This window comes from Phalacrocorax aristotelis, chromosome 7 (assembly GCF_949628215.1).
Source record: "Phalacrocorax aristotelis chromosome 7, bGulAri2.1, whole genome shotgun sequence".
Classification (NCBI taxonomy): domain Eukaryota; kingdom Metazoa; phylum Chordata; class Aves; order Suliformes; family Phalacrocoracidae; genus Phalacrocorax; species Phalacrocorax aristotelis.
This window is the reverse complement of record NC_134282.1, coordinates 46,127,596-46,153,087: the sequence shown is the minus strand read 5'-3', so window position 1 is coordinate 46,153,087 and position 25,492 is coordinate 46,127,596. Positions and strand designations below refer to the sequence as shown.

At 41.0% G+C, this 25,492-nt stretch overlaps 1 protein-coding gene across 1 annotated transcript; it reads right to left on the bottom strand.

Moving 5' to 3' along the window:
- BCL2A1 (BCL2 related protein A1) lies at nucleotides 1-3,069 on the bottom strand. The gene is made up of 2 exons (XM_075100554.1): nucleotides 2,499-3,069; nucleotides 1-1,003 (listed from the first exon to the last, which is right to left on the bottom strand). Exons 1-2 carry the CDS (start codon nucleotides 2,916-2,918, stop codon nucleotides 899-901), a joined length of 525 nt encoding a protein of 174 aa, XP_074956655.1. The 5' UTR covers nucleotides 2,919-3,069; the 3' UTR covers nucleotides 1-898.
- Nucleotides 3,070-25,492: the final 22,423 nt, after the last annotated feature.

Sequence of the window (25,492 nt, the reverse complement as noted above, 5' to 3'; positions counted from 1 at the left end):
TCAAACCATATACTGCTTGGATTCTCCAGTAGCACTATGATAGCTTTTCTAAGAGTTATTTTACTCAGGTAGACCTTTTCTCATCCTCCAATTTTTCTGACAGAAATGAGACCAATCATAAGACACTAAAATACATATTTTAATGTATTTTTCAAAAATATTAGTGTATTTACACAAATTTCTCATTTTAAAAATACTTTGTACTTGCCTATTTTAAAATATCTAGTTTAAAAAAGGTTCAGCCAGATGACTACATTACACAATTTGAAAGAACATTCACTGTAGATATGAGCAATTAAAAAATACAACAAAGAAACACATACCATTGCATTAACAGTGAGTGCACAGTTTTAAGTTGCTAGCTTCCACAGATTGTTCTTCCCATAAAAATTGCTTAGTCTGTGTCAGTAACTTGTACCCACTTTTACAGTGGAACTTGCATTTCCTTTTCCTTCACAGAACACCCCCCCCTTTTGCTTATACAAAGGTTGCAATAAAATGCATTACAATAGTATTTCATTTACAAAACAAATGACATTCAAGCTTTTTTCTTAACCCATTGGATTGTATTTCAGTAAAGCAGTGTCCTTTCATGGAGGTGCAACAGAGATTCCAAGAGCTGTCTGGATGTGGAGAATGATCTCTCTCTCGAAGCAGTCCTGCCTGGAAAGGGTGACTTGAACAGCTGCATGATGCTGTGTCGATTCCTCTTTGGAGGGATCTCATCTTCAGGTTCAGCAATTAGAATAGCATGTTAAAAATTGTATTTAGTAAAAATAAATACAAATAAATTAACAAATTCTGGAAGAAAATTATCATTGATATTGCTTGGAGGAAAGCTTAGCAATGAAGCTTGTGGCAATATCTAGATTATACATGAAGGGCAGGTCCATTTATTTCAGTAGTACTCTCTGAACAAGGAAAAAACAGCTATGAACATGGCTGTGATTTTGGAGAAAGATAATAGTGACCTTCTTTCAAACTTCGTTAGGAAGCCATTTTCCTGTGGAAAAGAACACGCACAGTTAAGGACAGCTTAAAAAGAACGTGTAGGAAATAACCACCAGTGTGCTAGTACCAGACCAACAGATTGCCACACCATTGTGCATTGAGGGACAGATTTTCAGAGCTTTCCCTCCCAAAGATGAATAAGGTTTTAAAACCAGTAGCTGAAAATAGCTGCACCTTGCTGAATGTTTTATCTCCAAGTCAGGAGTCTGCCTTCCCTGTGTAAATAGAAAATGAATGTGAACTGTATCATCTGAGCCCACATCTTAAAGGAAGATACAAGTACTGTGTTTCTGATATAGTAATATACTTAGAAATATCTTCCTTTAAGCCTCCTTATTCTACTACGATGAGCCATGTATTATGACAGAATGTTGCCAGGAGTTGATACCTCTCTTAAATAAAATTGACTCTATTTGAAAGAGATGCAGAGAGAAGCCTTTACAATAAATCTGATGCATCAGAGGTCCATGACTCACTACCACCTTTTTTTACTGTTACCAGACAGAGAACAATCAAAACAAGCCAGAAGAGAAAAAAGGAAAAGAAAGACAGGAGGAAACAAGTGAGGAAAAAAAGTAATAGCAAATAGGAGATATAAGAGAAGTGGGATGAGAGAGGGCTAGACAGAGAAAGTACCATTTACATATAGGTGAAGGAAAAAACTACCAAGGAAATAACTGACTCTGATGTCACTGATTCTCAGCTTCCCCTGCCTGCAGGAGAAGAAGGTATTGGCGTGATGAAACTCCGGAAAGCAAAAGGGACCTCCCCTCCACTGGCAGAAGGGAATTTCATTTTGGCAAAATAATCCACATATTGGCAAATGCTTTTCTCAGCATTGACCATTGATACATGGAAGTTCTAGGATTATCTCAGCCCAAACAAACAGAAGAGATTTAACCCCAATTGCACTTACCTGTAGATTTGTTTAAGTAAAACTGATTTGGGGGATTAAAGAATGGCTTTTTCAAATCTACAGCAAAAGTACTGACTTCAGCTGTGAGGATCGCACCTGTGTATTCTTCCCTTTACTCTGAACTTCAATATTTGTGGACCAACTCCTCTATGGAAGCAAAATTGCTGCACTAACCTTATGATGCTACTTAATTTTAGATTTAATAATGGGAAATTTAATGGCATGCATAGTTTAGCCTGCTTTGAGCAGGAGGCTGGACCAGATGACTTCCTAAGGTCCCTCTCAACCTGAATGATAGTATGATCCTATGATTCAAGACTAACTCTAGGGTTTCGACTGTTATAGGTATAGAAAGTGCTTTTTAAAAAAGAAAGTTGTCTTCTGGCATTGTTCTATTTAAAGCAGAAGCAAACCTTTTACTTTAAGTCTCAGTGAGACATTCCAAATATCAAAGAGTAAACCGTCAAGTAAAACACTGAATAAAATTATTTTGACAGTGTCTGAAACAATTGCTTTCCTTAATTAAACAAAATCTCCTAATCTACACTTTGGTGGAAAGTGAGAAACTTACCCAGCCACCGTTTGCATCTATCCATTCAGCTTTGTTGTTTATTATGTATTCTGTGATGAAGTAAGAAATCTGCTCCTTCTCCTCTCCAGTCAGCTGAACTCCGTGCTCTTGAAGCTTCTTAGTGAGAAGACCTCCAAACGTAAATATGGTCATAATTCGTCCCCAGTTAGTATTTCCATCAGCAAAGTTTTCTTCCATGACACCGTTGAAAATTCTCTTGGCAACAGCTACAGAGGTAATATCAATACTGTCCAAGAATGGTCTGAGAGCCTCCTCGGTTTGATCTTGCAGTGAAGATGCAATGTTTCGCAAGACATGAGCAACCCTGGTTTGGGCTGGTCCAAGATGTGATTCTTGAAGCACATACTGCAGATAATCTTGAGCTAAGTAATAAACGTAATAGAACTCAGCAGTTTCCATGTAGAGCAAAACGCAGAGAGCAGTGCACCACTCTTAATCTGAGGTCAGTAATGAGCAGCCACAGGACATGCACACAGTTTTGTATCATATGGTTTTGATGAAATTTTTGGCTTTTCTGACGGAAGTTTCTGTAAAAACCTAGTGACTTAAATGATTGTGTGGGTTGTGGAATATGTCGCAGCGGAAATGAAAGTAAAAGCATCTGCTGAAGGGGAGAAAACTTGCCTTCTTGAGTGATTTATTACTTCTCTAAATAGTATGATTCCACAACTAAAATCTACCAGCTTTTACCACATTCTTTAGTGGTATCACTAGGCATTTCCTAGGGACTTTTGCTATGAAACGCTAGCAAAGGTTTGGCATTTGGCTTAGAAACTGCTGTGAACAGTGTATGCTAGCAAAGGTCAGGCATTTGGCTTGAAAAAACATGCCTAAAATGTGTATGCTATAGGAGCATGCAGCCCCCCTCCATCCTCCCTCATCCCAATGTCTTCATTGCCATAGGTTAAGGCTGCAATCTGTATTGCAGGTTAATGAGTTATTTCTGCTTCACAACTTTTTGAAGAAACTGGTAGGCATTTCCAACAGGATGGAGGAATGGATAAACTTTCTTTAGACCTCAGGGAGATTTACATAACCTCAGAAAGTGGGAATACAACAGTGGTACAAGTAAGGATGGAAAAAGGGGAAAGCCAGCTTTACATCATTGTCCCCTGTTCCAAACGTTCCCACACTCTCCACGTGAGGGCTCTTCAAGGTCCTTCTTTGAAGATTTGAATGAGTAGCTTCAAAGATTTATTTTCCCTACAGGGAGTTTTGCTGTAAAAGACGTTATTAGTGTAAAAGACAATGCTAATGCAGTCAGCATGTCAGAACATGGGATGGAGAATATGGCGCCAAGCTAGTGATGTGTGATACCATCTGAATCTTTCATGACAGGTAACAAAGAAGTATCGTGATACCTGTGACAACTGCTCCTAGATTCAAATTTATGGTCAAGCAGTTATTTTTTGGAAGAAAGGGCAGGGGTGCCTAGCCCACTCTTCCCTTACAGACCTCTTCTCCTGAGGCAACCTGATCTTGCTAGAGGGTCAGGATGTGTCTGTAGAGAACCTCATCCCATTGCAAAGGCTTCAGAACAGCAAGCAATTTGATGTTTGGAGGCTCCTCTCTTTCTCCATCCTCCTTTCTTCATCCCTCTACTTCTGACCCACCTCTCATTCATGCCTCTTCCTTCTCTGTAAGCAAAAGGCATTCCCAGCCCCACAACACCAACAGTTCTTCTTCACTCCAGGGATGGCAGTGAGCCTGTTTCTAGTCCTGGGCACTCTTTGATGCTCAGATCTATGGAAGATGAGCAAAGCTGCATGCCTGGTGGCCAGCACAGGGCTTGAGCCTCAGATAGCACTGATATCACTGCACGGATAGCACTGGCACCTCATCATACTGGAGCAAAGCATATCTAGACTGTGATACAGCTCTGGTGTCAGTATGTTGCTAACTCTAGCTAGCCCCCTGAAAATGTACATGCTGCTGCTCTGACATCAGTTTTGCAGAAACCCATTAAGTGGAACTGGGTAGTTTCCACTTCCTTCTCAGGTTTTTCTTCTGCATGTGGTGAGTCTGGCTGAGAATGACACAGTAATCTTCCATGTACAGCAGGGTTTGAAACCTCAAGCTATCACCAGCATAGCACAGACATCAACCACTTCAGTGATTCAGGAAAATATTTCCCTCGCTTTCTCTTGGAAACAAAGAGGTGGCTTGGTGCTTTGTTCATCTTTGGGAGGGAATGCGTTTAGGAGGGCAGTGTGAGCTGGAAAAACTCTCATGTTAGATGTTACCCCAGGGAAGGCTGTGATGCGAGGACTGGGAATGGGCTGGGGGTGGGAAGGTAGCTCTCCCCTCCTCCATACACACCCACGGTCTTAACAAAGCTCATTTTGAAAGTTCAGAGGTGTGCTCTATCCAATACCTGCAGCTGCTGCTTTGGCAGAGCTGTTGGGCTGGCTTTGCCTTTGTTATGTTCAGATTTCAGAAACGTGCCAACATTTTATGAGGAATGCAAATAAAAAAAAAAAAAGGATGTGACAGTCCTTAACTCTGCCCAACTTGGCTAAATCTGGGCAGAAATTTCTGGGGCAGAGGGAAGGCACTGCTCTGCCCAGACAGCTTCCCTCCTGTCAGATGCTTGCTGCAAACAGGGCTAAGAGGTACTCGAGGAAAAGTCACAAGAAACCTTTTTCTATATAGCATAGTCTGTGAAGTTATAGATTACTCCTGACTTTTTAAATAATTGATTAATGAAAAGCTTTTTGTATTCTTTGCAAATATAAGTAATAGTTGAATATGAGAACAGTGAACAATACCTAAGGAGACAAGTTTTGTTTCCTTCACCATCAACAGTGGCAGAGCCCAGCAGAAGCAGGTGTTTCTTCATTAGTGTAGCGTTAGGATTCTGAGGAGGGTGATGAAATAAGGCTTGAATATGTCACCATTATTGAAAGAAATCAATGTTAATATCTTGTCAATTTTGGTGCAAATGCTGCCACTTACAGTCTCTCGATCTCTTAAAGGGCTGTAAGGTGAAGCTCAGCGCTCGGCTCCTGCAGAGGGTAGCAGCTCTGAGCAGACATCTGTAACACCCGGCTGTGACACCGGTGACCAGAGCTCAGGATGTAGCTGTTGAAGCTGCCCCAGGTCTATCGACTTCAATGTTAGACACATTTGCTTTTCAATAGCATGTAGCAGAGTGTGCAATTCCAAGTGTTAGTTGTTTAGTAGCAATGACAGTATTATATATCTATATACACAGATAAAGAGTCAGACCAGGGTGCGTAGCACAGTCCTCCCCACTCTAATGGTCAACTCTGAGCACTGTCAGAAATCAGCTTGGGATCTCTTACCTGTGTTGTGACACTGTACTGCTCTGATTCTCATTTGCTACATTAGGCAGTGCCTTCGTTTCTCCTACCAGACTTTATTCACATGTTGTACTTATAAGTGAATACATTTAACTTAATGAATCTCTGCTTTTCTTCCTACCTGCTCTGTCTCCCCAGTGCTGCACAGACTACATTCTCATACAGTGCATTGCTTCTTTCTTTTTTTCCCTCTTTGCTGTATATATATTTTGTCTTTTATAAATGATAAGTGTTAATAAAAGATTTGAAGCAGAAACCAGCTTGACAAGGAAGCTCAAATGCAAACCCTCCCTTCGCTACCTGGCATAGCAAGGAGCTTCAAATACTTTAATTTAAATCTGTGCTCTGTGGATTTGACACTACCCTAACCTGAAAAGGCTTATTTTCCAGAACAGATGGGAACTGAGTTGACAGATCCTCATAAAATTGACTTGTGAGAGACGATGTTATCTCATCATGTTCGAGACAAAAGTAAGCCAAAACGACAAAGCTTCGTTGAGCTATTCGTGCTGCATCTGCCTTGCCAGAGTTGTTCCAGTTCCAGGTGAATGGGGGAACTGTGGGCTCTTCTAAGGCAGCTGAGCTTTGTCTGGAGGAACAGTCTGAGGCCTTGAGAAAATTCTTACAGATTTTTTTCTGGTTTTCTTCCCTTTTTGATGTCCAAACCAGGGTGATTTTTGTGTAGTATTGGATTTCATTGCTAAAGAATGTCTCGGTTCACTTGTAGCTTTCCAGCTGTCCTGCACAGCCTTGATATAAGGCTTCAGGAGGCTTTGGTGACTTTTATTTACCCTCTATTTTTCCTGTAAATTGCAATATGCAAGCTGGCTTTTCTTTGAGCTGAAATGGTTAGTTGGTATTAAAGGCAGAGGCTCGGTTTGCCCAGTGGAGTGCTGCCACCTAGTCGCCGCCGGCCCGGCTGCATGCAGAGAGAGGAAGGAGCCCGGCACGGGAGAAATCTGTTACCCACCTGGATCTCGAATATATGTTCAGGTCGTCTGTGCTTTGAGATTCTATATGCAGAAAAAAACCTAAAATACAATAAAGTTGGGACTCATCCAACGTAATGATCTAAATTAATAAATTATATTGTGTTTCCCGAAGAATTCTGTCAGCTGGGAAGCACCAAAGTCTCCAGTCCAAAGCTTGGAAAGGTCATCTCCATAAGAAGTTTTGGGAGCAGTTAATTCTGACATAGTTCAGCCCATCTCCTTATGTTTCTGGGATGGAGACAGAATAGGAAAGATCTGTAGCAAGATCTTGGATCTTAACTTCTGTGGCAACTGAAAGAGAGACTTAGAGCCAGCTTATATTCTGTGTATCTCAGGAGATGCAGGTGTAGCAGAGAAGACACGCTCCAGGGAGGACAGGAGGATGTAGCTGGTTTTTGCATCTTCTGGGCCAACTGAGAGACTCTGGGCCAATTGGAAAGCCAAAGTGGTCCCCAACATAAACTAAAGCAAGTAGCTGCTCCAGCTTACTGTGGAGCCGTGGTGCAGTCCAGATTGACTGAGGGCTGACCAATATGGCATAAGCTCTCTTGCTCCTAAAATAGCACACAGCAGAGGCTGGGAGGATGGATCATATGAAGATGCACACTGTGGATCTCCATTGCTCAAGCATGAGAAGAATTCTCTGAGAGGCCATTCTGTTCCCCTTATGACTCCTCTAGAGCACTTGAGCGACATGAGGGAACTATAGGAAGGGCTACGCTTGGCTGTGTTACTCAGGGTTCAGCTGCTGCCTTGTCACTTCCTCTCTCGTAACTCATCTCAACTCAGAACTTGGCTTCTTCCGGATCCCAGCTTCTCTCATCATCCTCATGAGTCAAGGGGGCAGCCAAACATACTGCTCCACTATGCATGTGCCATGTGTCATCATATGCATGTGTGTGACACATGTTCTACATTTTCATGAGCCTTTCCAAACATTTATCTAGGATTAGGAAAACTTGAACAAATAGTCAGAGTTGTCAGCAGTGAGCCACAGCAACGTAAGGCTCCCTAAGCTTCCCAGACAATGGGGCACGAGCAAGTGAAATCTTGGTAGAAGCTTAGCAAGATCTTGCAGATGCCAGCAGGAACAGTGTCTGCTGAAGCCACCTTCATTGCTGAAAGTGCTTGCTCCCAAAAGAAAAAAAAAAGAACAAAAGGTCTGCCTGTGAGTATTCATGAAACAGGAAGTCAAGAGCTCATCCCTCAATATGATAACCAAAACTGTGTGTCCCTTGCACCCACAAGTGAAGGGTGGTCGTGACTTTTGGTTCATTCTGCTGTGGCAGGTGCAACGTGAACATGTGCAAAGTCCATTTGTATATTGATCTGCAGCTTTGGTTCAGATCTGTCTTCTGAAGACATAATCCATCAGGAGAGACAGGCATTCAACATCCGCTGTACCAATGCTTTAAAGCTACTTTAAATGGTGGTGACATTCAAAATATGGTGAGGCAGCACTGCAGTAACATATCTCAGCCTTACGTAGCATACAGAGAGTCCCACTGGATGAGTTTTTCAAAATATGAGCAAGATTTAGGTAAAGAGTTTCCACTGAGAGGGAACAGGATATAGGTGCCCAGTTACTTTAGGTACCTTTGAAAAAAATTAAACCTATTCAATAAGGCTAGTAACAGTTTAAAGTTAGGCATGCTTTTCAATTCTTTGCTATTTGATTTTCCAAAGGAAGCTTATGTATTTCATGTTTTTAAAATAAATTGCATTAAAATTCAAGCCCACTTCACCAGGTACAATTTACAGGGATGCCTTGGAGGCTTGCAGTCCTCTACATCAGCCCTCCCAGGAGCGTGCTTGCTTCTGTGCTTCTGCTCATTTAAATCAGGTCTGCATCTGCTCCTGTACTTCTCCCTTATTTAAATCAAGCCTGCATCTGCTCTAGTTACTACTAGAAACATTTGCACTGGGTCAAGTGTTAGCGATTCATAGATTAAATATCTTTCCTTTAGAAGATAATGTATTCTTTTAATAAATCATTTTACCCCCCTGTTTATGATATCCCCTCTGCTGATGACCCTATAAAAGAGGGTTGTAGCAACACTAGTATTTCTACTATAAATCACTCTTCATGGAGGTTCATAACTCATCCTTAGTTTGTTTTATATGCAGAGTTCCAGTCTGGGGCACATTTGTTTTTATTCCCCTTTCAAATTGTTTTGAATTATTTTAAGTTATAAAAATGGACAAAAATACAAATGTACAGTTGGTAGATATTTTCCTCTTTTGTAATCAATCTGGAAAGTTGAATAGAAATTATGTTTAAGGAAATTAATGTGTAATGTGATTTCAGTAATTTTCATATGCTGGAAATAAATATTTATATTAAAACACATTTCTGAACCCTAATTCAGTAATTTTGCTACAATTTTATTACCTTCTCAGATGCATGAAAATGTTGTGGTGCTAGTGCCTGCTGTTTACAGCTTCATTTATCAAACGATGACGACACAGACTACATTGCCATTTGGTAGGACTTTTATGAAATCTAAAAGCAGTTGGTATGGAACTCGTTCCATCCGCCTATAGCCTAAGAAACTGGACTGCATATGGTAGAATAAAATAGCCTACATAAGTCAACTGCAAGGAAGAACTTGTGAACCTAATATTGCAAACAACCCTTCTGGAGGGTTTTTTAATCCAAACTGCATTTCTCATTTTTCTGATTTGCACCATTTCAGCAGACACTCTGCTGTTGGCACTGTGCAGTATTTTCAAACCCACAATGATTATGTGTAAATTGTTGCAAATTATAACAAGAAATTAGCTGTAACTCCCATGGTATATTTTTATCCTTGTGTTTATTATGATTTTCTGATCCTCCAAAAAAGCGTGCTGAGATGGCATTTCTCTGCTCCTAGGAGAAGGCTGTGAGCAGAAATAGCTAACTAATCTGTCTCCCCAGGTATTTATACCACATTCATTGCTGTGCTGTCTGAGCATGTAATGCTATCCCCTCAATCTTTTTAAGTGAAGTGACGTCCCATTAAATAACTGTGGAGGAAGCTGATGCTACCATGACTAGTTATCCAAATCTGCTGCCATTCTTTAACCAAAGCAGAAAGAAATTTGCTTTTGAGCTCATTTTTTAGTCATATAACTTTACAGTGCTCTGTGCTTTGAATTACATTTGCCCATCTCATTATTGCCATGGCTGTGTATAGAGCCCCTGGTTCATCTAGGGAATTAAGCCTGCATGGACACTGTAAGCGTGTTAGTAATGATGCTTATACCAGTGCCTGCTTTGGCCCTAAAAGGCTCTGTCTTTCAGAAAGCCAAGTTCTTTTAGACCCTTTCAAATAATCTCAATGCAAAGCATTTATTTATTTGTGCTGACTGTTACAGGCAATAAAGCAACACCTAAAAGCCCCAGTCAGGAGCAGGGATTGCCTTGTGCTGGGTGTTTCACCCATTAAAGCCAGGAGGAGTTTCCTACCCCAGCTCACTGAGCGTGGGGAGAAGTGCTCAGCCAACACAAAGCCCACCAGCTTCACAAAACAGCAGGAGTGAGACCGTGATAGTCTTTCATTAGGCAACAGTGAGGATGATTGCTTTTAATCTGTGAGGCATTTTAATGGCTATCAGTAGCAACAGCAAGCAAACTCCATACCAGCAGTTCAGAGTATGTAGTTTTGAGTTTTCACAATAAAACCCCAGAATACCCATTTGTCCTTAGCAGACTTGCCTTTGTATCAATTTGGGACTAGATTCTTGGCATGCCAGGGAATTATGCATCATAATGACTTAATCAAGGGCTCTCATAGTGTATTCTAGAGCTGAGAAACCTTTTTAAACCCAAATGGAGACGGAAGCTTGGACCCAGCAGTGAGTGCTTTGCTCATGAAGTCAGAGGAGCTCTGCACAGACTGACCCCTTGTGCCTCAGCAAAGCTCTATTGATCTTGGTAACTTCATCTGTGCAGGGATGTGAATCTATCTACAGGGAGCTAAATGAAGCCTAAAGTTATTGATTTTCAAGGGAGAAGAACTTTAGTTAAAGATCTCTTATGTTTTCCTAATTATTCCTGATTTTGAAACATGGCATCAAAGCAGACTAATATTAAGGAGCGACAGTAAATAAAACAGCCAGTTTCACATGATTTAGTGAAGCAAGACTAGAGAGAATGGGATTGACTGAGTTAGACAAGGTTTTTATTTGCTCTTTGTGCTGGATAACTGTTAATCACTCAATGAGAAATGCATTTCCAATGGCCAGTGCTCAAGCAATGTAAATAATAGCAACATCCTTGTTTCTCCTTTGCCCTTAATCTCCTTTTGGAGGCTTGACAATAAACAGCCATTCCCAATCTATTTTGCAACTCAGAACCCAGATCCAAAAAGCCCCCATCAAATGTAATTAGTTTGCTTTACATCCCTCTTTTATATTCCTGAGCTAATAAATGGCCTGTGCAGTTCCAGAGGGAGTTAGTTTTTCTGGCTGCCTCCCGGGGCTTGGGAGTTGTTGTCTCACTTGAGCACAACTCAATCGTTAGCTGGATGTATTGGCAGGGACCAGTGCTCTCTACAAAAGGTGGCAAGCCACAAAATCTGGAGTCATTATATTTGGTGTAAAACTTGGTGTTGCTATGGCCTGGCAGACACCTTTGACTGTCTGAGTTTTGGTTTCCCCATCTGTTGGATAGGCATCTCTAAAAGATTTGCTGATTCAGCAAATATGACATAAATTTCTACTTATACCACAGCTTTCCTGAATAATCTTGAGAAAACTACCGATCTCTCTGACTCAGTTCCCTACTTCCAAAATAGAGGAAATTAGAGAATTACATTCAGGTGTGTGTGTTTTGCCTATATTTAGCAGCCTTCCCAAGGAAGCACGTTATGAGGAGGTTATGTTTATGTCTCAGCTAGTCTGGGTCATGCTGGGATGCCTTAGCCTAGGTTATTGATGACAAGAAGTCTGGCTACAAGCCAAACTGAGCTGAAGCAGGTAAGAGCTGACTCAAAGGCACATTGCTCCAGTCATCTGCCATCTGTGTGTGAGTCAGAGCCCTAATATTTGTTTTCTTCTGTCCTTTGTTGGAAGTCAGTAGAGCTGTTTATTTGTACAACAGCTGGTACACTGGGACGACTGGGACCTTGATCCTAGGCAGGCCTAGGTGCTAGTTTTAATACATAGTCTAACGGACACGAGTGAGATGCTGGTTTTGGCATTTTTATTTATATATGTATGTACGTGTGTGCATACACCTCTTGGATCCCACTTTTCTCCCACGTGATGCTGTAGATAGGAGATAGATCTGCCTTAGAGATGCCAAAGATGTAGAACTCATAACTCTTTGGGCATGTTTTGGTTAAGTTACCAAAGACTAAATGCTTGTGAGGCAATCTGAAGGAGAGTTTTATCGAGTTCATCTTTTCAGATAACTTTTCTTTCACAGTAAGACTTGCTAGCTGTAAAATTATTTTATTAAACTGTGTTACCACACTCTGAGGCAATTTGTTTTCTTGTGCATTGATCTTTGGTCTAAGGTACTTACTCCTGAAAATGTTTTCCTTTTTAACCACATAGATAGAAGCTAATTTTGTGTAATCTGGAAATTGGTGTAGAACAACATTGCTTTTGTAGTCTGCCTCTTGTTATTTGCTAATCACTTTTTCTGTATAGTCAATTTGTGAGTGGATTCCTAATCAGTCATGGTCAGATTCTTTAGTACTAAATTAATTTGTTGTGTAGCTCTCAAAAATAGTTTAAAATGGTAGTTTTCATAAAAAAGTAAAAATCTCAGTTTAAAATAGTTTTGTCAGTATGTAATATTTTGCAAATGGAAAATTGGAAATAATTGTAATAGCAATAAACTATGCTTATAGTTAATTAACTTGTAATCTAACAGAAACTAACCTCCCTTAGAAGGTAAAAGCACAGCACACTTGCATGAGGTAGTCAGGTTTTCTGTCTGTGGTGTCCAGCTGGATACCCAACAAAGAAAATAACTGGGGTTTTACTGTATTAATTCCTTGCCAAACAAGGCTCTCTACGTTAACTGTAGCTTTTTGTGAAATCAGGAGGCGTTTTAGGTGCGTTGGGGATCTCTAGCTATTGTCTCTCTTTGAGACATTAATGTTTTCATCCTAAAAAAATCCATGCAATCCAATCCTCCCCCTTCCTTCCTGCAGGTTTAAAGCCCTGTTCTGCAGCCTCATGTGCGCATGTGTAAGTTTTACTGATGGTACATCCTCCTGCATGGAGGGAGGTGGTACGTAGCTGCAGGATCCAACACGTAAAGCTGCCACCTCGATTCTAAAGAGCTGTAAACCCTTCTATCATCTTCTGAGAAAGCAGGGCTGGATAACAAAGCGTGGTCCAGAAATTCATACTCTGGAATAGGGTTCTGTTTTAGCAAATGTATTCCCTGATTCCTGGTGATATGAACAAGATGGGAGTGCCAAGACAAACATTTACAACCCCAATAATATACTGAAAGTAGTGTTCTGCTGTGAAAAGTGACTCAGTAAAAATGTCACTTCCAAGCTGCAGGATTACTGACTCTCACTGAGTCCAGACAAAATGTGCTCAGTTTACAAGTAAAAATACAATATTTATTTCTTAGCCACCAGCGATAAAAAGGGGTTATGCTCTAGGTTGGTTGCCCTATAGCCTGTGTAGTCATTTCCCCAGGTAGGTGTTGCAGCCATGGCTTGGTAGTGTTGTAGCTCTGCTTTATATTTACACTAGCTAGGTTGCAACTGAATGCCAATAAGGTCATAATAGGTTGCTTCCTTCTGATAAATGTATAGCTTTTTCAATCAGATCATCTAGTCAGCCCTCTTTGATAACACAGACCATAGAATTTCAATTAATACCTTCCTGTATGTAGTTCATACTCTGAGCTAAGACAGGCTCTGCTAGCTAGGTGAATCCCCCACAGCTTTATCCTTTCATTCCTTTTAATGGTTTTGCAGAGATCTAATAATCCAGAATGGGTGCTGTGATTCACACATGCTGACGACTTGCCTCGCAGTCAGCTGCTGTACTTCCTTCTCCTGGAAGTCATTCCCTCTCACCTCTCCCCTGCCCTGCAAAGGCAGCTCCGCTATTCATCAAGCAGGATCTGAACTGCTGCAACCTGGAGCTCAATGGATCAAGGTGGACAAACACTGATTTCAATTGCCCTTAATACCCAGGGTCTCAGTCTGGAGCAGTGCAGGAGCTGGTATGTGACAACTGGGCCATCCTTATGGCAGAGGCAAATCTCTCTTGCTGCCTTGCTGTAAATCAATCCCACTCATCCAACAGAGCCTTCAGTAGATGATTCTTGCCTGTGACCCTGGAGCTATCTGAATGGTGGTTCAGTAATGCTGTAAACCATCTTTTCATCCTGAGGTACCTGTCTGATATTTGGTGAAAGTTTGTTCTGTACCGCTGGTATGTTTTGCAGCAGTTTCAGAGGTTAAACAGCCAAAACGATAGGTAAGAAGTTCACTCTTAAAGATAAATTCCTTAACTGGTGGTGTCTTTCTGCCCATGTTCCTATATGTCCCTGTCCCTCACTTGAGTTAGGATGTAGTGACAAGCCATTCTGTACTCTCTAACCCTACACAAACTGTAGGTGCCTGTAGATGTCTCTAGACCACATTCCCCCCTTTAATAAAGTTTGGGATTTTGGTACCTTCTGACATCTTTAAATTAGAAAGAATGCTGAGTCAGGACAGGCTATCTCCTGTTAACTTGGGCGAATGATTGCATCGGTCAGTGTTGAGTCCTAAGGAATCTGTAGATATTTATTTCTAGAGAGCAGTTGAGTTATCAGCCTACAAAGGACTGATCGATAGCAATTGGTTTCAGCTATTGCAGTGCTTTTAATTTGGCACAATGTCCTTTTGTCATGCAACATCACAGGGTTTCTTCTGGCTTGAGGAACCTGAAGAAAAGGAATATTGACTTTTGAGTGATTAAAATCTGGGAAGCTTTACCTTCAGTTTGTCTATAGCATGTCCGTATAGACAGAACGAACTATTGAAGTTAAAAAGATTATTAAGGCAATACTGTGCAGGGAATTTTAGTGCACATATTTAGCCATGTGTCTGGTCATATTAATGGGAATCCTACTGCTAAATCCTTGTGCACCCTGCTAAATAATTTGCCTATTGATTTTGGTTAAGCACGGAAAACAAGCACCATTTGAAACTGTTTGACATACTATGCTTGATGCATGGGAACCAGAGAGAAAATACAGCACTGCATGCACATACCCAGTACTCTAAGCAAGGGGAGGAGACTGGTGTTAAGAAAAAGATGTCCTGGGACACCAGTGCTCACTAATGGATCCAAAGGCTGTACCATGAATCCAGCTTTTATCCTGCTGATGGGAATGCACCCTTCTATCCTAGGGCTCAAGAGTCCAATTGGCTAACTTGTGACTGAGTTGGGCTCCTGGCTTTAAAAATGATTCTCAACTGTAGGTCTAGGTAGGTAATCTTTAATTTGCAAAGAATTTGGCATTGGATCCAATTTGGACATAAACCACTACTTCTACAGTAAATTTTTCCCATATCTTCCCTGTAAGTGAGATTTCATCTTTGGTGTATACTGTTTTGGTACTTCCCATCTGCCTTTGGCAATAATTTTTAAGGGGAAGCTCTGATCAGTTGTCTTCCCTTGTGGTACAGTTCCATTCATATAATGATAGGTTACACACGCAACGTGATATTTCCTGACGGACTGTCTGTATCTGCTATTTCAGATAACAGCTAAGTCCTTTCATAACTACATATAGCAACGCAGTGAATAAAAAAATTGACGTAATAGAAGAATTTCTCACCTTCCGCATATTCAACTCTGATCTTCCTGTCCTTCAAGTATACATGGTAGAGCCAGCCCCAAAGCAGAAGTTAGAGCAGACTGTGGGAATGCACTAATGATGCATCTCTCTAAGTCCAGCGGAGTGCTACATATCCTCCTACCACATTTAGGAAATATGCACTGTCTGTTACATAGTGTGGTATTAGCTGCGTTACAACTCCAGACATCAGCAAAGCGCCTACGCATCCCTGGCTGAAGGCTGCCTGTCATGTACCTTCCCACGCGTATCATGTGTTTGGACTGTAGTGAGTAAAGCTGTGTATGCTCAAGTTCTCCTAAGCCAAACGGAGCTGGGCATCACAAGTCACTGGACTGCTTAGGAAATTTTCTAGAGAAACTCATGTGCTGCTACAAATGAAACCTTTCACTGCCCAAGTCATAATCTTGTCCCTGAGGTCGGTTGGAAATAGCGTGCCAAGTGTGATGACAGGGAACTGAACGCTGGTGGAAGTGCCATCACTCACAAGTAATGAAACAACCCAAAGATACTTTGGGGCATATTTTTACAAGCAGCAGCATATCAGCTCTTATGTCCTCATCAAATTCCAGATCAAGTAATTGGCTTGCAATTTCAAATGGCAATATTGTTGTTTGCTTCATTACCTACTGCACTTGCTAACGCTGTTTGTGCAGGATGGTCACTATTTCTCCTGCTTAGCAGCAGTTATGTTTTAGCAATGAGCAAAAAGACCCATTACCAGCCTCCACAACACCTTGGTTCTCTTCAGGATGAATGGTGCAATATAAACATAAAGGATTATTTAAAAACCCATTGCAAACACTTCTAGCATATTAGCCATAATAATAGTCTGACTTTTATTTGGCAATAATTGAATCCCTTCATCAAGATACAGTCCCTGATGCATTTACTTGCAGACCAACTGATTGGCTCATAAAAATAGCAGAATGGCAAAATTATCAGGAAAAACAATGATGTGTTTTTATGTTGCTGTAAGTTATAGACATGTAATAAAAAGGGGACGCAAAGTTCTTGAGCCAGTAAGCATAAAGGTGAGGGGTTTATGGCAGCTATAAGTTCTGAAGTGTGTTTAATACCAGATCATCTTTAGCTGCCCAGCCTGATTTTTGTGTACTGGAATAATGACAATAAATATGAAATAATTTAGGAATTGGAAAGTGTAGCAAGGCAATGTTTTCTGAGATTACTGAGCAAAGGAAGATGATGCAAAATGTTTCTAATCGGAAGTAAAAATGTAAGAGCACAAATGAGCCATTGGCCTGAATTCACTCCACATGTAGTTTATTTGAAATCTGAGGGGTTATCAAGAGAAAAGCTCAGTTCTTATGTTTAAACAACATAGCCACTATAATACAATTACAAAATATATAGTTTCTATGAAATTTAGTTTCCAATCTAGTGCTTATTAACAGACCTGCAGCCATTCCATAAAGGATGCTTCCAAGCGGGAATGGAGGCATGTCACAGTGCAGGCATTGACAAAAGCAGATATTTCATATTAATTGGCACCTCTAAACGATATATATGTATATTAATGTTGATAATACTTACCAGTATTAACCAAATAATGTCCTGAACAAATGATGTCCAGGGATCTATGCAACTGATTGAATTTTAAAACTTTGTTTTTCAATCAAACATTGGTTAAGCATGAAAAAATTTCCTGGAAGTGTTTACTGAATAGCACTCTCATGCTGTCAGTGATTGCTAAAGAGTTTGGGTGTTGGTACGCTGTGTGCACTCAAGGCTGGCAGAACTTCTACAAACAGGGTTTACACTGGGCTCCAAACTCAGCTCAGTTCTGGAGCAGAGCATCTTAGACTTAAGTGAAAGGGTTTCTAGAAGCATCTACATAAAGATATGGAATCTTCACCCTCTCTGTTGCTGGTTCAGAGTTAAGCATGGAAGACGGCCTAGGTGATCCCTCTGTTAGCTTGCCAGCTACATGGGATGAGTCTGTGGGCTTGTCAACTGAGCAAGTCTCAACTCCCAAACCTTCCTCTGTTCCTGATCATCTGTTCCAAAGGAAATGCTGGAGAGAAGCAGATCAGTAACTGATCCTGATATTTACATATGGCTCAACTAATTAAGAGATGCATTAGGCATAGAGCTAATAAGCTAAGTCTTAGAGCAGCACCTCTGTGCTGTGGATGATGCTTCTCTGTTTCTACAGTGGGGCTCAGTCACCCACCTTCTGTGAACTATGGAGTTTCTTCCTTCACAAATAGTGTCACCAGGGAAGAAAGTGTTACTCGACATGAGTAAATGTATCAACAGCTGCGCCTATAGTTAAATCTAATCTACACTGAAGTGAGAACTGAAGTAGGCCTAACCCTGCTGGATGAGTCAGTGGCAGAATTAGGTTGAGAGCAAGAATCCCTTATTACCAGCTCTACGATAGAAAGGGAGGGCATGTGTTTGTCTTCCCAACCATTCATTAACACAGCAGTAGCAGCTAGATTCAGTTTATTTTTTTTTCCTGAGGATCAACTTCCATCTATTTTTGAGTTAGGCAGGAATCCTTTCTGCCCTCACATTGCTCTTCAGCTGCTTTCTCTGCTCCCATAAAACACCAGTAGTGTCAGACTCCTTGTGTTTGCCAACGTGAAACAAAAATTGTTGGCAAATACAAAATGCTTCATGTTTGCTTGGTTGCCCCATACCTGTTACCTGGGTACAGCTCTTACGGTTGCATTTCATTCTTTGTGGGACAGCAGCCCCATAATGAACATTTAAAAGCTGTGAGTCAGGCCTCCAAGAAAAGTCAGGCATGACTTAAAAATCACAAGGATGATCGAAAACAATAAAATGCATATTTTCAATTTGCCTTTGGGTTTTCCAAGGTTGTGAGGCACACCCATTTCAGGTCTTCAAGCTCTTCTTTGCACCCATTAAGGCTAGAAATTCAGGGCATTCATATTTCATGAGCTACACATAATTTCTTGTTTTCAGAAAAACAAGGAATATTGTGAGACCTAATGGCCAGAACTGGCAACACTGGTGCTGCCACTGTGCTTAGTGAAACTAAATGACTCGTGGTTTTTTTTTTTTCCCTTTTCCATTTAGAATGAGGGCTTTGCTTTTCACATCAGCACAATGACCTAGTGTTTGGATATGTCAAACTACTTGAGAAAGTATAGTCTGCTTTTGCTGAGACTTTTTAAAAATTGTGTCAATGAGTTGGTGTTGGATGAAAGTCGCAGGAGGGTGGACTGTCCTGAGACTGCACTTTCCACCTATGGCTGACTATGCCACCTATTTGGCTTGGGCTTGGCATATTCATTTTACCTCTTCACCTTCACACAGCTTGGTACGGTTAGACAATATCATTCTGAATTTTCTTCTCTCAAGATTTCTCTTTTTTTTTTTTTATCCCTTTTCTTGATGTAAATTTTGAGGTTAGAGCAAGATGCTCGAATGCCTGGACTTGGCATACCCCATCACCCAGACCTTCAGGCTAAACACCTAGCTGGCAGCTGCGTCCCTCAGATAAATGGGATTCTGCAAAATGACAGTGCAGCTTGTCTGGGTAGGGGACAGGCCCCATCCCAGAGTAAGTAATGAATTCCCTCAGGGGCTCAGGGCCATCACAAACATCACCACCTTCTGCTTCCTGTGCTAGATGCAATTCCTAGAGCTTGTGCTCTTGGATACAAAGAAAGCGCTAATAGTATCTGCCAAGACATGCAGTCCTTCCCTTGAAAAAAAGGATGAGAAAACAAACTACATATGATAGATGTTAGTCATGTTGCTTATTGCACTGTTGGCACAGTCTCCACCTGGGGCTTCTATACTCGCATCCAGGATTTGGGGATGAGTCAGACATACTGCATATGTACTTATGGATGATTTGAGCATACACAGAATATAATGGGAATTTCATGATGTCCCAACTTGCTTTTGCTTCCCTTTGTGCAACAAGATGTTTGTAAATCCTGTAAGTCCTTTTTTGCTGAGACAAGGTTGCTGGATCGAAAAACACAGAATGCCTACAGGGAACTGCACGTATGGGAACATCAGGTAGTTTCCTAGAATTGAATAGACTAATGATGCTAAATCTTACAACGTTACTGCTGGCCATGTGGCCTTGGTGGTGAATTTCTGAAATATCTCAATTCTGGAGTCATCACTCAAGAATATCTGTTAAATTTTCAGCCTCCATTTTTGTAAACTAAAGTTGGTTTAATATGATTCCCCGGCATACCAAAAAGTGAAGACACGTAAGAACACACCAAACCTGTATTTTGAAAACAGAATGTCTGTAAGCCAATCATGTAGCTTTGGGAGACCAGAAAATTTATTTCTGAACAGCTTGTGTTGGCAACTTTCTAATTTTCCTTTAGTAGCTGTGTCTGTGTTTGTGAGGTTTGGCTTCCTATACCTTCTGTAATAAAACTATCAATGTTATTTCGTATATATTAAACTTTGCTATATTTTTCGTTCTAGTTCCTGAGTCACTAACAGCAGAGATAATGTTATATGCAAGGCAATTATTCAGGCATTACAAGATTAAAACATGGAATATATTTCCCTGGGAAATAAAGTTTTCAAACCATCTTCTCCATGTATGGAAAAGGATGAAAGCTTAAACACTGCCTGCTCTGGTTCCCTGCTTCTAGCAAAAGAAAAAAGGGTTTTTTCTTTCTTGAAAGCAGAAAGATTGTTAAAGACAAGGATACAAAACTGGAAGGACAAAAAAGGCAGAGAGCTAACGTAACATGTTGAAGGGAAAATGTTTGTTAGCCCTCAGTGGTAGTGTCTCACCTCCATGAGGCTGTTTTACTGCAGGCAAAACATAACATAGCAATGAATAAAATATTAAATGCTGCTGAGACTTTTATAAGGACATTTTTATAGTTCTACCAGGTGCAGTGGCATTCTTTTAATTACCTGGCCATGACAAAGAGTGCTGCAAAGCTGGAGTGTTTTTTCTCTGGTATACATAAGGCAATAAAGGTAACAGCCAGGGAAGGGAACTCAACTGCAGGTGGAAGATTCTCATCTGTGTACAGAAATGGTTGCTGCTGTTTGTTCTGATCTGTCCATAGTTATTACACTGCTAACAGGTGGAAATCATTTTAAAGAATATAAAACCCACTGATAAAAAATGTCACTTGATTTAGCCATCAGATTAATTCAAAGTACTGGTATCTTCCCAAATGCTGGCACTCACCAGTGTTTCCCATTGTGTCTTATTCAATTTAATATACCTAACGCTGTAAGGAGTAACGTGCCCAGCCATCTGCTAATGCTCACCCCTGTCTCCTTCCATCTTTGTCACAATGTACTTAGACTCTTCACCACCAAGGACCCCTATGCTGGTGCAGCCCCTGCATGTCTATAACTACTCTGCTTTGCTGGACAACCAAAGCTTGTGCAGGACTGTTCTTTGTCACCCATCATTCACAGGACCTGATCCATCAGAAATTTTACTGAAACATTTCCCAAGACCTTACCAGGAATTCATTCCTCAGGAGAAGAATCAGTCCTGACTTCACTGAAATATTTTCTACAATTGGTGCCAAGGAGAAATTAAACAACATTTTTTTGCAGTTAATCAATTTGTCCACTGAGTATTAAGAGTGTAAATACTTGTCCCTACACTAAACCTGCTCCCTGCATGCTGCTTAGGGAAATGCTTCCTTAATAAGAGACTGAGCCTGAGAATGCCTGATCATCTGCCATGCCTTCAGCTCCCATTGACTCGAAGGACAAATGAACTCATCCCATTTTTGTTGGCCTTTTGCAGGTCCTCTCCCTTCTTCAGGACCTGATACAATCCCATCTAACGAGTACACTTTGACACTGAGCAACTCACAACATGAGCTGTTGTAAGATAGGGAAGTATTATCTAACACCACAGCAGAGAGAAATTGTGCATCTTGCCCAAGATCATGCAGCAAATCTGTTGTAGCACTGGAGAAAATAATCCTGGAGAAGTAACTTTTTTGTATTACATATGGGCTAATACATAGGTCTTTAATGCTTATGGTTTTCCCTGTTTTACTTACTGTTTTACTTTCTCGGATTTACCCAGGACTTAATATTGATTTTGAACTACACTGGAATGTTTTGTTAGTAGATAACCTTCTGTTTTATGGTTCATATTTCTCCCACTTCCTCTCTTCCAAGAGCAGGGGCTTTGGCAGACCAGCTCCAGCACATTTAGCAGTAGCATTGTAAATGGTCAGTGCTTCTCCCAGTATTTTCTGCTGGACATTATTGACACTAGCATAAAAGTAGCACAAAGGTTGTGTGCCTAGACCACAGTTCATAATCCAGCGTTTTAGCACCAATGCACTCCACCACTGCTTTAAGCTGTGAGCTGGGCCAGCTGAATTACAAGCTAGGTTACCATCCCTTTCTCCCATCCCCACCACAATGGTGGAAACTTCTCACAGTGGAGAAAGGGGCAGACAGAGGGGGATGATGAAACTTTATCCTTCTGCGGCTAAGCCCACCCGTGCTCATCTGCCAGAGCCCTGACTCAAGGCTGTGATCACTGCTGTGTAGGTAGACACACTGGGCAAGGTCTTAATGAGCTGGCTTGATTACGAATAGTGTTCTAGTTGTTAAAATCAGAGCTTGGCGCAGGCTAGTGACTGTAATATTTACTGAGTTATTCTGATTGGTTTTGCAGCCCACGTGGCTCAGCAACGGCTACACCAGTAGCAGTGCCTGAGCTTCATTTTAAGGTGGTTTGAGTACATCTGTATTACATATACACATTAATGAGGGTCATGTAGATGTAAATTAATGCTGACATATTCAACTATATAGTTATATATGTCAGCAAATTAACAGCAGTATATTAAGCACTATCCTTTGCAAGAGCTAGTGAGCTTGGTGTGGGTGTATAAATATTATTTTGTATCAGTAAGGACAAGAAATTAGGTAAAATTAATATCCCCAAGCAGATTCTAGAGAATGCTACATAAAAGAGCAAAGCACAGTGTAAAGTAGATTTTAAGGCAGTATTTATGAAGAACTTGAATTACTTACACACCCCAACTTTCTCATGGCTGAAGTGCACAGGAACCCCTCGTATCTTCACATGTGGGACACTGTATTCTAGGTGTGACTTTCCGAAATACCAGGGTTTTCCTAAGCGAAAAAAAAATCAACTGCAGTCTGGAGCTCTGTACTCTGGTGTGTTGCTCTTTCTGCAGAACTTGTTGTTTATTCTGGCAACTCTAATAATTAGAAATTTCCTAAAGGAGGGGAAATTTTGCAAGCCTGTGAGATGCCACAATATTGTCAAATGGCTATTACTGTGAAAATAAAAGACTGTATCATGCATTCATTTTGAAGATAAAATTAATTTATTATCACAAATTCTAGGGATGTTTAAACAAAAGAATAAAATCACCCCCTCCAAGAGGGCTGACGACTGGGAGAAGATGCTTCTTTCTAATGTCACAATTTTCCTCTTTTCTTTTACAAGAGAAGTAGAAACAGAAGAAAGAAGCAGATTGAAGAGAGGGAGAAAGATGAAGAGGGGAAAGGATCACGGGGAAGAAAGGAATCGGAGACCTCTGAAGTTCCAAGTCAACTGATGTGCATTAAGAAACATGAGCCAACCCATTTACAGCAGGGTCACAAATGTGCCTGTGAGTGTGGTGTTAAGACAAAATCTCTCTCCAACCATAGACCTGTCAGTAATCCCAATCCTCAACCTTGTTCTGTGTGAACTTTTGCTCAGGAAGTCCACTGGGCATTTACTGTGTTTAACTCTGGTAAGTTGCCAGTTTGTGTTTTTAGTACGTCCTGTACAGTGCACAAGACGTTAAAAGACAGTATAGAGAACCAGGCACCAGGCTTTCTTCAGATTAAATTAAATTAAACAGTGTGTGAGCTGTACCACATCTGGTTTTATAAAATGTAGCAAGGATAGGGTGGGAACGAGGATGGACAGGCCTCTGCTGTTCCCTGATTCTCTCTGTCACTGCGGTCCTCACATAGGCTACAGCTGCGTAGGAGCTGCTCATGTGTGATGGTACCCAAGGGATTTCCGTCTGTTACAGGAGAACAGGAACATGGTACCCCTCTTTCTTTGGCCCTTCCTTCTCCCTCTGCAGAGAGCGCAGGGAGCACGGTCTGTAGCCTATGTTCACTAGCAATTCCCTGGGAAACTGCCAGCAAGGAGGTGAGAGATGGATCGACTCTGTCCTTCCTGATGCGATACAATGAGGAGTAAAGTACAGGTCAGAAAAGCAGTAAGGCTGTGTCATATTTCTCGCTAGGAGGACTCAGGGATTTCTGCGATTGCTTTAGGATCCTTGAATGAAAGGTACTACCCAAAAGCAGACACAGCTATCAATCTTCCAGTAAGCTTCTTTCCTAAGGTGGAATACCAGGACAGCAGTCATCCCATTTCAGCTTGATGTTCCCTGCCAAAGTTTATGAGAGCGCTCAAAGCTGATCGTGACAAAATGGATGTTATGGGACAAAAACATGCGCTCTTGGTATATTAAAAGTCTCAGCTCCAAATTTCCTAAAGAAAGCATACAAAATCTCAAATGTATTACAAACATCTGTGAAGCTATACAAATGTCCTGTTTTATTACTTTCCCCAGCAGAACATTTTATTGTTTTTAAATCCACCAAAATCTGATGACATTTTGACAGAAAAGATTAATTGTCTCACTTAAGGAAACAGTGATCAGATCTGCTTTGCTGTAAAACTTTTTATTGGCTGCAAATTTCAAGTCATTCCAGTATCCGAGATTGCTTTAGAAAAAGACTTCAGGCATTATAATTTTACAAGAAATGAATAACTGCTTGGAGATTTTTGCAAAACAAATGGCTTGCTTCTAAGCAATCAAAGCAATGTTTTAGCTTCTCTAATGAGGTAGTTCCCTCAAGGAGCTGGAGAACACTGACAGCAGATATTCCCTCTGTTGTTGCAGCAGATTTCTCTGGCATTGACAAATAGCCTATCTGAAATAGCAAGGTCAGATGGACAGTAACAGAACAAACAAAAGCGTTAAACCTGTAGTTGCCCGGTGCTCTCGGCATTCCTAAGCAGGCAGGTAGGTGGATGAACAGACGTTTTTGTCATTTGGAACATTTGTATCTAGATCCTTGACAGATGCTTCAAGCATACTGTTTGCTTTCTAGACACCAGGATGTGCCCAGGCACCAAGATTATTTACACAGAACAGCCCTCTAAATCCAAGAATCCAGCAACAAAGTATGAGCTAAGAGCTCTGGCTACATACAGTGGAAGCAACAGAAAGTCACAAAGGCAAAAATTGGCCTAGAGCACCCTCAGGGATGCACTAAATTCTGCTGGCTTTTAAAGGCCCTGGAAGGAGGGCTGCTATTAAGGGATCACCAGGCAGTGCTGCCCTGATGACAGAATCTTTGTTCCCCTTAAATTGTAAGGACTGGAGCAGAGTCAGATAGGGCCAGCTTTCTTGTGAACATGGAGACTTTTCAGTGGCCAAAGGAATACTGCTGTCCTGATAGAGCATCCCTCGTCCCTTTACAGTCACAATTTAGCATTTGGTCGCCAGAGCAGTTAGCCTCCGGGCTTTCTGTAACGTGACCTATTTGTGCAAGGGTTTATGAAAGCCTGGTATATGAATACTTTAATGTTACAGAATTTAGGACTCCAGATTCTAGTTTTAAACAGTAATTAGTACTAAAAACCTGTTTCCACAGCAGGGTGACAGGCAAGCATATACAGAGGCCGATGTGTGTTAAGATGCTACCGTTTTGGGTAGGATTGAGGAGCACAGAGAGGCTCTCAGTGAGACTGGAGTTCGCTGTGTGGATGACTAGACGTGCATAGCGTGAGCCACTCTTTCCCTGAAAGACTTCACTATCTACATAGACAAA